This window comes from Stigmatopora nigra, chromosome 1 (assembly GCF_051989575.1).
Source record: "Stigmatopora nigra isolate UIUO_SnigA chromosome 1, RoL_Snig_1.1, whole genome shotgun sequence".
NCBI classification, from domain to species: Eukaryota; Metazoa; Chordata; class Actinopteri; order Syngnathiformes; family Syngnathidae; genus Stigmatopora; species Stigmatopora nigra.
The window spans coordinates 8,424,514-8,438,938 of record NC_135508.1 but is presented as its reverse complement, the minus strand read 5'-3'; the positions used below and the strand labels follow the sequence as shown (position 1 = coordinate 8,438,938).

At 40.3% G+C, this 14,425-nt stretch overlaps 1 protein-coding gene and 1 long non-coding RNA gene across 5 annotated transcripts; one reads left to right on the top strand and one right to left on the bottom strand.

Moving 5' to 3' along the window:
- Positions 1 to 343: 343 nt before the first annotated feature.
- Positions 344 to 11,030, bottom strand: gripap1 (GRIP1 associated protein 1). 3 transcript variants are annotated; one of them, XM_077724975.1, is made up of 29 exons: positions 10,888 to 11,030; positions 10,330 to 10,396; positions 10,204 to 10,265; positions 10,114 to 10,140; positions 9,563 to 9,670; positions 9,328 to 9,490; positions 8,494 to 8,657; positions 8,153 to 8,186; positions 7,600 to 7,766; positions 7,375 to 7,422; positions 7,284 to 7,315; positions 6,997 to 7,044; positions 6,825 to 6,924; positions 6,669 to 6,746; positions 6,349 to 6,441; positions 6,020 to 6,154; positions 5,795 to 5,890; positions 5,617 to 5,727; positions 5,322 to 5,423; positions 5,150 to 5,263; positions 4,930 to 5,007; positions 4,539 to 4,634; positions 4,063 to 4,119; positions 3,813 to 3,912; positions 2,587 to 2,714; positions 2,395 to 2,511; positions 1,551 to 1,644; positions 1,260 to 1,432; positions 344 to 1,121 (listed from the first exon to the last, which is right to left on the bottom strand). In XM_077724975.1, the coding sequence occupies exons 1-29, from the start codon at positions 10,927 to 10,929 to the stop codon at positions 1,041 to 1,043; spliced, it is 2,715 nt and encodes a 904-aa protein (XP_077581101.1). In that variant the 5' UTR covers positions 10,930 to 11,030; the 3' UTR covers positions 344 to 1,040. The 3 variants fall into 3 exon arrangements, with proteins under 3 accessions (XP_077581101.1, XP_077581269.1, XP_077581186.1); XM_077725143.1 differs by having other exon boundaries at positions 7,600 to 7,670; XM_077725060.1 differs by lacking the exon at positions 6,349 to 6,441.
- LOC144204431 (uncharacterized) lies at positions 10,437 to 13,744 on the top strand. 2 transcript variants are annotated; one of them, XR_013327901.1, is made up of 4 exons: positions 10,437 to 12,263; positions 13,008 to 13,083; positions 13,233 to 13,399; positions 13,598 to 13,744. It is a non-coding gene; the product is annotated as an uncharacterized LOC144204431 (long non-coding RNA). The 2 variants fall into 2 exon arrangements; XR_013327894.1 differs by having other exon boundaries at positions 13,610 to 13,733.
- The last annotated feature ends 681 nt before the right edge of the window (positions 13,745 to 14,425 follow it).

The window sequence follows — 14,425 nt, the reverse complement described above, 5'->3', positions numbered from 1 at the left end:
TTGAGGCTAAGACGACCAACTAACTGCATAGAATGAATCCAGGTGAAATGATTTGGATGTCAGAATGCTACAAAAATAAACTATAATTTGTGCATAATAGGGTTCAATATGTATCGCAGTCAAAGTACAAATTTGATTTCTCACACGTATCCTTTTTTCTTTTTTATTAAAGCATTCTTTCCTCTGAATTTCAAATCACTCTCCTTCCAGGCCCAAGAACACATAGCCACATCACAAGTCAGTCAATAAAGTATTCCGGGAAATCAAGACCAACAAAAAAAAACACAAGTCAAAACGCTGTGACAGGCCAGAAACTAGACGGGGGGGGGGGGGGGGGGGGGGGGGGCATGTAGTGCTCAAGAGTCAAGGCGAAACAAATAAACTCTTTTCTCTTATAAATAAAACACAATACATTAAGCAGGACGTCGACCTCGCTCAACAAATAAGACATTTTAATTTACAGATTTCTGATGTCGTAAGTTTCAAGAAAAAAAAAAGATAAAATAAGAAAAACGTTCTTTTAAATATATATTCCTATTTAACTCACATTCATAGAAGCGTTAATTAAGAGTAAATGACTGTGATATAATCATACAAACAGTCACAGCCACAAACCAAAATGACATTGCACGTTACGCCATCTGGTGATCGGCGACCAGGGTTTAGAGTTGGTCATAGTCACCAGATGCGCACTTCACGCTATATTTTTTTTTTCTAATACAGTTAAGAATGGGAGGTGACATGTTTAATTGCAATGGAGGTCATCAGGTTTTACCCGAGTTGAAATGAAAGTGAATCACGTAAGTTTAGTTTGATTTCTTTACAGTACATTCGTTAAAAACAATGAGCTGAACAATTCCATCCCCAGCATGCTTTGGATGGATGGATGGATGGAAACATTCTGGCATTTAAACATAGCCCGGGATGACCTAATGTTCAAGACTTGCATGAAGACAGTCCCAGGTGTTGTTGGTCAAAGCCTGATCTTTTATCTGAGCTGAATTAATTTTTGGATGTAGATGATGACCCAGGAAGTAGTCTCAACCAGAGCCAGCTGAACTGCTGTCAGGTACCTGTTCTTTACTGAGACGGACTAATTCCTGGGATAAAGCTTCCAGGTCCTGGAAGATAAAAACACAGTCAAATGTGACTCAATCACAAGCAAATGCTATGGTGGACAATTTTGAAATTCACCATTCTAGCCGTTTCTTTGTGCTAGCATTAGCAGGTATTTCTTATCAGGTAACATGGAACTTTACCTTATGAAGGTGCATGTTCTTGGTCAACTGCTCCTCCAACATGTTCTGCAGCTTCTTGTTCATCTCACGCAGATTTTCATCGCCAGATTTGACCAAATCCCTCAAGACAGAACCAAGACTGCCTCGGTCAACCTGAGGAGCTCCGTGCCCGCCCGCGGCGCCACCTGATACGTCTGTGCACATCGGGGACAGAGACACATTGTGAGATTCAAGTTAATGGGGGTTGGGGGAGCTATTTAAACTTAATGAAAGAATTAACAATTTTATTTATTTTTAATCAAATCTGGTCACCTATGCGGCTGTCCATGACGTATGTCTCAATGATGGCGCTCTTCCTGCAGATGTCCTCCGCCATGGACGAGCAACTCACCTCCAAATGTTTGACCTGTCAATCATGCATATGTGGTTATGAGACAGGAACGGAAATCCAGTGAGATTGTAAAAACAGGGCCAGGAGAAGATTTTCTCAATTCTCTTTGGCTTAAAGCCTTCTCTAAGAAACGAGAACCTTCTCTTGGAATTGAAGTACCATATTTTCACGGCTATAAGGCGCACTTAAAAGTCTTACATTTTCTCCAAAATAGACAAGGCGCCTTATAATCCAGTGCGCCTTATAAATGGGGAAAAAAAATAAAATGTGCCATTCATTGAGGGTGCGCCTGATAATGAGATGCGCCTTATAATGTGGCGCGCCTTATAGTCGTGAAAATACGGTATTTAGCTTCTACAGTCAAGTTTGAAATAGAATAAGGCTGGAAAACAACAAAATCTGTACTGACACTGATAAATGCAAAAAAATATATTGAATAAACATTAGTACTTCAACCAATAGTGGCCTCCACGCAGAATAAAAACAAAAAATCCTAAAAAAAAAGTACTGTATTTTCACGACTATAAGGCGCACTTGCGTCTAGATTTTTCTCCAAAATAGACAGGGCGCCTTATTTATGGAAAAATTTAAAACGTGTCATTCATTGAGGGTGCACCTTATAATCCAGTGCACCTTATATATGGGAAAATGTCATTCATTGAGGGTGCGCCTTATAGTCGTAAAAATACGGTAGTCGTTTGATTTAGGTCTACCATCTTTTTTTCCGCATATTTATAAGCAGCACATCACAACACAAGGACCAACCTTCTCCTCTAGCATCCACTTCTCCTGTTGAACCTCAGCTAGCCTCTGAAACAGTTCACCCAGCTCGTCGTCCGATAGCTCGGCGGCACGCTGACACTGAGGGCTTGCTCCTCCCGACTGAGGAAAAGAAGTAGACGTGGGACATTTAACACACGAGTTTCTCTATGCCGCCCGCCGAAGGTCCTGGCTCACCTTGTTGTGACCGCCGCTCTGACTCTCCTTCATCATGTCTCGATAAGAGAAAGACGAGACGGAGGACGAGTCAGTCTGCTGATTACGGCTGGGACTGTTGATCTCAGACAGGACCAACTCCTCCAGGCCTGCAGAAGGGGGGAAAAGAACATGTCCTGTTAGCCACCATAAATTACTTAGAATTTTGAATCCTTTTACCATCAAAAAGACCATTTGGTTCGGGTTAAAGAACCACACATTACAAAAACAGTGGGAAAGTTTAAACAAGTCTTTCAATGGCAAAGACTTATTCCATTAAGAGCCTTAGTCCTACTTCAAATGTCTGATTGTCAGCTTTGTCCAAAAATACTCTTTAAACATTTATCTGGCTATATAGATTCTATATGCTACTGTATGTGTCCGTGCAATATGTGTAGCACAGGAAATTAAAGCACTACTATATAAAATATTGAAGAGAAAGTTCCAAAATGAGACCCAACCTCCAGACGACATCACATGATGCTGCTGATCTTTTGAAATGTGTGCTCACTCAACAAATCCTCACCCACGCAAACTCACACGATCATCCCACCCACCCACACCCATTCACACAATCCACACACACCTTCACTTAGTGTATCATCAACCCTCTTTCATGGCATCAACATGCCTGATCATACTTTTGATATTAGTTGTATTTCCTAAATAAACCTGACAGTCTTTAGCCAGGTGAAATTTGAAAACGAAAATTTGCTATTAAATATAAATAAATATTAAAAGTGTTGGGAATTAAAATAGCAAGTGACATAAAAAATGATAGCTGACACTATTACTGAATCACCACCCAAAAAAATTGTCAGAAAATAGGACTGGTCTTTTTTTCTCAGCTATGTTGGCCCCAGGAGAAATTCTCCGAACAGGAAATGATGTCACAACCAGAATGATCATCTGATTTTTTTTGTTGGTCTGCCAGCATACTAACTTTCCATTCTGTTGATCTCATGTGAGCATTCTGTCATTCTATCAACACCTACTAGCTAGTTGTGAGGTCACAACCAGAATAGCTGATCTCTGTTGCTTTGTTTTGGCTGGAAAAACTATGAATTAAATCAGTGGAAATGTAAAATTACATTAATGAGTCTTTATTTTTTTAACATAGTGGTCACCCTAAAAACCTTTCATAGCACCTTTAACATCAACAAAAGTAAAATAAAGCATGTTATTGTAAGGGGGGCTCAGAGTTTTACCTGTTCTGGTCTTACTGTTTGTAAGAATTTCTTGAAGTCTCTCTTGCAGTTTGTCTGCTCTCTTCCTTTCCAGCTGCAACTGTCTTTTTAAGTCCTTCAGCTACACAAACACACACAGACATATCAATCAAGATGTTTTTTCATTTGCATAACACTGTCTAAATAAAAGTGTATATTTGTATCTCTTTTAAGTCTTTTCTTGCCATCTGTCTTATCACACACACACACACAAATATGCATATACACTCACCGCTGCACTTCCTTTTTTCTCTAATATCCGTTGTCCATCTACTGTGTCTTTGATCTCCTGTAGAAAAAGAAGACATTTTCCAAGGTAACCGTTTTAGGGTTTGAATGCAAAAAAAACCAGACGGTAGTTTTATGTCAAACGACAAATTTGAGCCATCAGAGTTGTGTTTACTATATCTTTTGCTTATCGCAATGTCATGATACAACAAAAGAGAAAAAAATGTAAACAATGAAAGTCAGCAGAACAGATAGTAATTTATTTTTGTGTTTGCTTTGATTTGCTTTGATAAAAGATGAGATATCCTCATTACATTGTTTTTGGTAGGCTAATATAGATGAAGAAAATTACGATTCACTTTAAATGGGAATGAGAAGTCGAGCTAGCTAAAGTGTCCAGTTATACGAGTGGTCACAGCACAAATTCAATTAACCTCTTTAGATACAACTGCACAGTACATAGAATCTTTGGAAGCTGACCTGTTTGAGTTTGGAGATGGAGCCGTGCAGTTCATCGCGCTGATTCTGGACCTCCAGCAGCTCCCCGTGGACGGCTTCGGCCTCTCCCTGTTTGGTCTATGACATACACACAATGTCGTCAAGTAGTATTTGCATATCATTAGACATAGTCTGTTTCCATTGGGGGTTGCTTCTGATCGAGATACATTGTGACATCACCAGCTGGCAAAATTGAGACACATTTACATAATTGGTGACATAATTTAAGATTGACATACATTTATCGAGATACAACTGTCATTTATTATTTACACCTCAAAATATTTATAAACATTTATATAAATAAAAAGATCACCGTGTTTAGTCTTACATCTACTGTATCACAAAACACCCCTCCCATTTTGCTTGTTACCTGTAAATCAAGTAAATGTTTTTCCTGGAGAGTTTTGACAGCTTCTTGGTGTTCTAACGTCAACCTGCCAGTGTTTTCCTGCTCAAACACACAACACACATCAACGTCAATGGCGGCCAATGGGTTAAATGGTTGCCCTATGAATGTTTCAGGAACAGGCCGTACGTACATAGGCGATCCCTGATCTAAAGTTCAGTGGGACTAATAACTAAGCACTCACCTGAGCCTCGTCGAGTCGCCTTTCAAACCAGCCTTTGGTTTCTTCCATGGACTGCAACTGATTGCTTAGTTCCTGCACTTTGGTCTGAAAACTTTCTAGCTCTTTGCAACGAGCCTGAAACACAAAATATTTGACAAAACTGCCGCCCAATCCTCCTCCTCTTTTTTTTTACCTTCTCATCTCTGAGCTGCTGCCGGAGGTCCTCCTCAGAGCGGTTTTTGTCCTCATGTAGACCTCGAAGTTCCTTCTCATAGCGAGCCCTGATGCTGAGGACCTACATGATGATGATGGGGAAAAATATTACAAAGCAGATCAACTTGTGCTGCTTGTTTACATTCGTATAACATCCGCACGCTTTTGGGAATCTGGTTTGCCCGTAATTATGGTAAAAAGTGAAAAGGGCGAGTATATAAAGCACTTTTTTCAAAGTCACAGTCATTCTGCAGCAGCATATCTGGTCGGCTCACCTCCTTCTCGTGCTGTAATTTGAAGTCTGACAACGCCTCCTTGTGGTTGGATTTTTCCTGGTTCAGTTGAATGGCCATATCATCTAGCATAGCCTTCCTCTTATCAGCCGTCTGGGTAAAAAATTGTTCAGCGAATATGTGTTACCTGGAGTGTGAGTGTGGGTTTGTGTATACACACCTTCTTGCTCTCTTCAAACTCCATCATAAGCTTCTCCTTTTCTTGACCTTCGTCTGTTAATTGCTCCAACAACTTTCTGTTTGCAAAATTGGACTCCTAAAAGAAAGACAGTCAAGGACAAATAATGGCAATAACAAAGGTTGAATTGACGCAAATGCAATATTTGAGATAGAACAATTGTTGAAAATAAACTTTCAGGGCCCTTATGAAAGTTACTTAGCATACCTGCAGCTGCGAGTCCAGGTCATCCCTCTGAGCCAAAAGCTTTTCCTGTTCTGTTCGACTCAGCTGAAGTTCTGCCGCTTGAGCCTCGTGCTGTTCCCGAAGAAGGCTAACCTCCTGCATCTTGCTCGTCTGAATCTGCAATCAATTATAAACCAGAAGACATGCTCATCTCTGTACGTGACAAAGCAATGTGGCATCCAGGGGACGTTTGAGCCTTTAATAAAGGCAGCCGGAAGGGTTGTTGTAAGAGTCAGAAGTAGAAAGACAGAACATGAACCTAGCAACATGCAAAGCGCCAGCAAAATGCATGATCTTCTCAAAGATTATACCTGTTCTAAAGCAGCGAGATTTGTCCTCAGAGCATCGTTCTCCTGCAAAATGCTATCCACTTGCTCCTGGCTGACTGCGCTTTGACTCGCTACCTGCAGCGTCCACACATCATGGAAGCCAAGGCGGTGGAAAATTAGGAAGCAGGAATTAGATGCAGAGAAAGAAAACCCACAAAAGAAGCAGAACATCCAAAGTAGTCCAGAAATAGAAGCACATTGGCACTGGTCGACTTTCCAAATGTCAATCGAGTCATTCAGACGGCTGGATAAAGAGTCTTAGAGATGTTGACCTGTTTGGGACGTCATTGGACAGAACTAACCTGATCTTTGAGCGCACTGACGGCCAGTTGGTGTTCTTTGTCGCGAGTCAGAAGCTTTTCTCGCAGCTCAGCCGTCACCTAAGCCAGAATTAAACTTATTTTACCCATCATGTCGCAAAAATGAGCATGTTGACGGACAAATGCTGTCCAATTGACCTGATTGGCTGCCGCCAAATCTGATTGAAGCTTCTGGATTCGCGAGTTGATCATTTTAAGCTCCTCCTCCTTCCTTTGGTTGATCTCTTCGATCTTTGTCCTGCAGAAAGGTTTGCCAATTTGTTCAGTGACTTGTCAATTGGACTGAGGTATCATTAGATGTTATGCTGACCTGCTATCATTGTAAAGAACCTCCTTCTCGGCTTGCAGACGCTGGAAACTGCAACAGAATGTTTGAAGCCATGAGAGTTGCAAGAATAAATCCAAAACTTTTCAAAATGTTTGAAATGGGAGAGGTTTGTAATAATCAGAGAGGTAGTAAAGGGAGCAATAATTATTTTTCGGTATTAATAACATCCGTATTAGGATGAATACAAATCTTTAGATCTAGTTTGCAATTGGGAGAAAATTCTTATTACTAATTTCCTTTCAAAAGAGGAAAATATCAGAAAGTCTCACCTCTCTTGTTTTTTCTTTAACTTGTCAGAGAGCTGAAAGAAACAGTAACAATCAAGTAAATGTTGATACATTGGTAAGAATTATCATTTACCTTTGACAAATCATCCTGCAGTTTGGTCATCTCAGCTTGTTTGGTGACCTGCAAATTTTTGGACATAGTTATTGTCACTTAACAGCCGCCACATTTAACCAATAAAATCAAACTGTGAAAAGAATTGTTTTAATAGAGCATTTAACTTTGATTCAATTATTTTAAAAAGTTACAGTTAAATGTGGACAAAACACGCTAGCAGAAGTGAATGACATGTATGCTCACCTCCAGTTGTCGCAGTTGTTCCCTCAGCAGCCTCTTCTCCTCGTGCTGAGTGCTCAGGGCGACCTCCAGCTCTGCTCCAAAGCAGTGAGTTATTGGACACAGAGCAGCCGACCAGCCTAGCGCTGACTGCTTAGCTACAATCTCCTCTACGCTCTTCTCTGACAGGCCTAAAGGGGACGCCATACACAGTAGGGGCAATCTACCAGTTAGTGGGCCTGACACATACAAATGTCTGTCTGGGCTGTTTAGGACTAGTTTGTCTATCCTATGAAGGCTCTAACTGTTATTGCGATAAATGCAGACGGTTCCTATTGTGTTCTAGCAACGTTATGGTAAAGCCAAGTAACTCCAAGAATGAGTACCGCAAAAACAATAGTACATGTTAAAGATAAATGTCAGTCTGAAGACTCTTAGACATGTTTGTTTTGCCACTGCTGAGGAGTTTGGTGTCTATTTAGCATCTCCTGGTGAATTCAAATAAACCTGCATGTACTATCCACTTCTAAAAGCTTTGGGCTAGTAGGTGCAAAAAAGATAACAAACATGTTCTTACCATTAAACTTTGTTTGCTCCAGCTTAGGTTCATTCTGTAAAACAAGTGGGAAACAAAGTCAATCTCCATGGTAACCTGAGCAAGGTGACTTTATTGATATGACATTATTATTCAAGGGTGGCCAAGTCCGGTCCATGAGAGTCCTTCTCCAGTTTGTTTTCCATATCTCCCTCCACCAAAACACCTGAATCAAATGATCAATAATAATAATCAAGCTTCTGGACAGCTTTCTGTTGAGTTGATCATTTGATTCAGGTGTGGTAGACGGGAGATATGAAAAACAGACTGGGTAGGGTTCTCTCGGGGAACGGACTTGGCTACCCCTGTTATTAGTCAATTACCTGCTGCCCGCTGACACCCTCTGCTGCTGACTCCTCCCCTTTGCTGCTGACATCACATGTCCCATTGGCATCCACCGACTGGTCTAACTGTGAGGTAGCGTTTTGGTCGCCATGTGAGAGTGATGTTTTGGGCTGTTCAGAATTAGTACAGGGCTCCTGCAGGGCTACATACATCAACAGAACGCTTTAGGCCTTCGATACAACGTTACTCGGAAGACATTTGATGGATTTGAATCACAAATTAGGCGTTTCAAATTGTTCCAAAAGCATGGATTGTGAAAAATACCATACAAATGTCAAATTAGAAACACCTTTAAAGCATGCAGTGACTCTTCTTACAATGGCAGTTTATTTTGTACTGCTTTCGGTCACATCTACGCCAGTTTATTAAAACGTTTTTAGGGCCGTGTCTTTTGTTGGCAGTATTCCATTATTGGTGGAAAGTCTGATTCCATTGTACTTCTAACAAACAGACTTTCCAATTGTGGCTTTTGTTTGAAGAATTATTTTGCCTTAGATTACAGCAGCAGAAATTACAACATTGGTAATAATGGTTTTTAAGTATGTAGTTGATGTAGTTGACTGACATTTTTGAAAAAGTGAGCAAATTATAGCTATTTCAAATTACAAGCTCCATTGACTATACTGCGCCATTTATTGAAATGCCCTGTTGTAAAATGGCCAACAATTGACCATGCTGATCCTCATTCGTTCTTCTTCAGTTTGCAGGTTATGTTTTACTATTCTGGTTATGTTTATACAGCACAATACTAGGTGGTATTTTTTTCTTTTTAAAGGAATAAAAATATCAATGTGACATCTGACGAAACGTACCTCGCACTTTCTTGAGCAGCGTGGCGTTCTCAGCCTGCAGGCGCAGCAACTCTTCTTCAGCAGGACTGGAGGTGACATTTGGACTGGACTGGGAAGCTCTGGTCTCGCCTTCTTCCTTAAGGTGCTTGTTATCCAGTTCCAGCTGCTCAATTTGCAGACACAACTGGAAGTGACAAAAGCAATTAAAAATCTCAATCCAATTAAGTCCATCCATTTACAACGGACGTGGGTGTACCTTGGAGAGTTCGGCCATTAGCGTGCTATTTTGGAGTCGAAAGTCCTCTTCCTGGCTGTGAAGTTTTCCCTGAAGCATCTCATTTTCGCTCAGCAGCGCTTCCACTTCCTGCACACGGTTTACTTTCACTTAAGGGGTACCTAATTCATTGGCCAATGAATGTGATTTTTCATGGAGTTGTCATGTGCTACTGTTGTTTTTACTTTGGCTTGTGCAAATGGTATTGTGGGCTTTAATACAGTACTGCAGTGGTTTGTGCTAGTACTGCTGTTGAAATATTGTGGTGAAATTCTGTTACAGTTGTTAAAGGGCTTCTAACTTCATTTTTTTTGCAATCAGGCTAAATCATGTTAAACTCAGGAAAGGCGTTTAATATAATCAGGGAGGATGTTTGTCTAATGGAAACAAGTGGATTTTTGCCTCAGTGAAGGGCCTATTAGTAATTACAAACGCACGTGGGCGTGTCCCTTTCATTTACCCGGACATTATTGCTATTTGCGTCAAAACTGCTTGCTATGTTAAGTTGAGTAAAACGCTAGAAAACTACTCACCTGTGCTTTTTTACTTTTGTTAAGTGCCTATGGAAAGAAACACACCCCGTTATTTAACAGAATAAATGGGGAATAAACAATAAGGCTTACCTTCTGTGCTTTGACAAAATCTCTTTCCAACACCCCATTTTTCTGACGCAAGGTGCTGAGTTCTAAAACATGATTATCATATTTCAGTGTGATGAAAATGTTATAAGAAGAAGTAGTTTTATTTACCAGTCGAGTTCTTCCTCAGATCGTCAGACAATTGATAGTTGCGTGTCCTCAACTCCAATAGTTGAGCCTGGTAAACACGCATGCGCAGACAAACAGGTCACGTGATTAGCATGATGTAGCTACTTTAATTTACAACCGTCAAAATTCTTATAAATCACACGGCTAGAAACTCTCCGAGCTATCACGTTGATGAGAAACGGCACGTAATTTTGCATATAACTGTATTTTAACAAAGAAACAGCAGAGTTTGAGTGTTTATCGTCCTGTTGATATTTGTTGATGCTAGCAGACTTGCGTTGACAGTTCTACATTTTTTTTCCACACTTTGTTTAGCGGATCTCAAAAAGGATGACCACATAAATGTAGATTTGCTAATGTGTAAGGGTTGCAGGGCTAAGCCAGCAACATTAAACATTCTGGCAAAGACATCAGTCATCTTACCTTAAGCGGCTAACGATAGTTAGCAACAAAATATACACCCCCGTTTTGGGACAAAGTGGACGGCGACGAAATGAAATTTGTCAATGTCATACGAGCGTGTGGTCGTGTTGTTGTTACCTGCATACGGTGAAACTCCTCCTCTGAAAGTGCCTGCGACATGATGTTATGACGAGTAGCGGATCGCTAGGCTACGCTAATGCTAAAGAGAGAGCCATAGGTAGGAGGAATACTTGGATACGACACGCCTCTTTAGAGTGCGTACTGTTGGTTGAGCAAAGGTCGAGGGGTGTTTTAGTCGACCGATTTTGTGGGCGACCCAAACTCGACCAACAAACCAATACCAATAGATGTTATTCTCCCTAACCCTGTGGTTTAAAAGAACAATAATATGTTAGATGTTATACTGTGTATATTTTATTTTAACGATTAAGTCGCCATCCGATGGTCCAGTGGTTACTTGACTTTGGTGTGGGAAGTCTGGGTTCGATTTCCACTTGTTGGCCGGGTGATTGTGAGTGTTAGTGGTTGTCTGTTTCATTATGCCCTGCGATCGGCTGGGAGCCAATTCAGATCTTACCTGCTGCTGCGTGTGGTTGGCTGAGATAGGCTCCAGCACCCTCTGCAACCCTTGTGAGGATGAACTTAATGGACGATGAAGAAGTTGCTAAATTTCTACATATATATACATATATATTTAGTTGTTTTTTAAACAGAACAGTGAAACAATATTTAACATAGAGGAATAATTAACAACAGCATAAAGTCCTAAAAGTCCAATAAAGGGTATATCAAATATGTAGCATATATAAAGACAACTGTCCATGAAGGTGATCTCTGCAACATTTGTTGTTACTGATCGAGGTGTCATATTGGAGAAAGGAAGCACAAAGTGTCAGCAAATGGCACCGGCCCGTTATTTGTTAGTACCCGCCAATATCAGTGCTGTATTTTTTATGCAATATAGAGCTCCCTTCTGAATCCCATTCATTCAATATTATCTAATTCTTACTTCTAACCTTACCTCCACAATAGTAAAAAAATAATAATAATAATTAATCCAAACTATCTCAAGACTTATATACACTAAGAACGGATGCCCTGGTAGCACAGCAGAACACAATTCCTGTGAATGTTTTTTTCTGAATATAATCCAAAATATTTAGCATCAGGGGGATGAATATTAATGACTAAATGAGCTATCGTGAGCTTCAGTGATATAACTGACGCTTGAATCTGCGTGCAATTCGGCGTGCCAGTTACCAAGGTTACATGGACCAGCTGCCCTCTGACAGTCACATGACAAGGGTGGTGTGAAACGTTATGCTTGACCTTCGTTGATTGGATGACACGCATGAAATGAAAATGTACAAGGTGACATCATCCGAAAAAAGAGGAACTGACAGTTTCCTCTATGCAAATCGGGTTTTTGGTGAGAAGTTCACTTCACTTTTAATCTTCACGAAGCGTATGGCGAATTTACAGTCAACTTGCAGGTTTGCTTGCTTTCCTTTTCTTGACTTGTTTTCTATTATGAGTGTCTTGAAACAATGAGAATTGACTAGCGACAGATGTGAGAGAAGTAAGCAAGGAAAAACATGACCAGGCATGACAGATGAAGAAGGGATGAGGTGAGACGAAGACCATAGGAAAGGACAAAATGGAAAGAAAGAGATGACGTGTGAATAAGGAGGGAGGTGAAAGTTTAGTAGAAGAGAACAAGGAAGGAAAGAGCCGATAAGGGAACAAGTATACAAGAAAATAAGGATGTAAAAGTGACTAGGGTAAGAAAGAATGCTATGTAACAAGTGAGCAAGCAGAGAAGATCACACAGTCGGAAAAAAAGAAAGAGACAAAAGTGAACAACGAAAAAAGAAGAAAAGCTTAAAAATGAACAAGGAGAAAAGAACACAGAAGGAAAGTATTGTACAATTGTACAAAAGAGAGAAAGTAGCGATCACAAGTCAATGAAAAATAGAGGCTTGATCTCCTATATGGGTTGCCATTGGGAAACTGTAGAATCACCCGTTAGATCTAGGGAACAAAGTTTTACAATAAAGGATTAAAAAAATCATAATAATAATCATTGACAGAGAAAGAGGTGACCATTAAACATAGACAAAGAAAAACCTCGGAAATGTACAGGGAAAGCAAGTCTTGACTTAGAGACCCAAAACCATGATGCTTTGCTGTTTTGGTATAAAAGTTTAGCATTGGTGACCTGTCCTCTCCTTGTATAGCCAGTGACATCATGAGTAACGAGACATACGCTGTGGTCAAGAAGCCCAAACAAAAGCACCCACCATCTGAATCCGGGTAAGATCTACATACCGTACATCCATTCATATCTCCCTTCTTTATCCTTCTCTTTCCTGGTTCACATTTTTCATTCCTTACCATTTTTTCCAGTTCTGTTTGTTCATTGTTAAACCCTTAATTTCTTCAAATGTTTGAATGTCCATCAGAACTTCATATAGCCCTCATCACTATGAAAATGATCCATCAGTGAGCACGGGGCCATTATACAGTATGGTGGGACCTTCGGAGGGTGCCTCCAGCTCAACTCATACAGCTGAGCCCAACACAGGATTAGCAGAATTATCGATTGGTGCCCGTTTGGAGCCCATTTCAGGTAACAAACATTTCACATGGAAAAAAAAATTGCTGTGATTCTAGTGAAACAGCCTGAATTAACCTGAATCCCCAGAGTTGTAAGGCCATTTATCTTCCATAATAACAATAAAAACATTTAATTCAATTAAAAAAATGTAATTTAGTAAAGGAAACATTTTAGATTTCAATGAATTAAGCCTCCAATGTTTTAATTTAGTTTCTGTTTCAGATTTTAATAACCGAGTTCAGAAGCCAAGGGGACCAAGACCCCAACCTGCCGCTTGGCCATAAAAGACATCAACTGGGCCAGTCTGGACTGGTTTGGACTTTGTATCATGTACATTAAAGATTTCTTGAAATAAAACTAATTGTATAAAAGTTTTCTGATGTATAACCATGAAGTTTGAGGAGGAATAAGAGTCTTAGTTTAGTAACCAGATCATGACCATGTATGTGTGTGTTTGGAAGGTTAGCATGTTGCTATTCACACCAACACGTAGTATTTAGGAGTCTCGATTTGGCAATGGGCTACAGCATACAGCAAGTAAAGAGAGAGAGTGAAAAAAGTGCCAATGTCAAAACGAGCAATGAGTGATTCAATTTCACGTGATGATGTGATTTAGAATGGAGAGCTTGTTGCTAGGCAACAACCCAACTCCCCTTTCAAGCTTCTGCTCGTTCTTGTTTCCTTTTTTCTTTTTGGACAATCAGGTCAAAGCGAAGCCCATCGGTAACTTTGGCAACAACCTCATCATCACCATTGTTCAGCTTAAACCCAGGAAGTAGCAGTTCTGGTCATGATGTCATTTCCTGCTTCTTCCAACCACCGAAGCTGACATTCCTCCTGTGGTGTTCTTTTTTTCTTCCTGGCTATGGTTTTTGTCTCCTTCCCTCCCTCTCGCCCTGCCGTTTTGTGTGTATTTGTGTGTGTGTGTGTGTGTGTGTGTGAAAGTGGAAAAAGATGAAAACATCAAGTGAAAAAAATGACAGAGGAAGAAGTGGTGGAATGATTACAGGCTTCTGTGTTGAAAACCTTAAAAGTCAG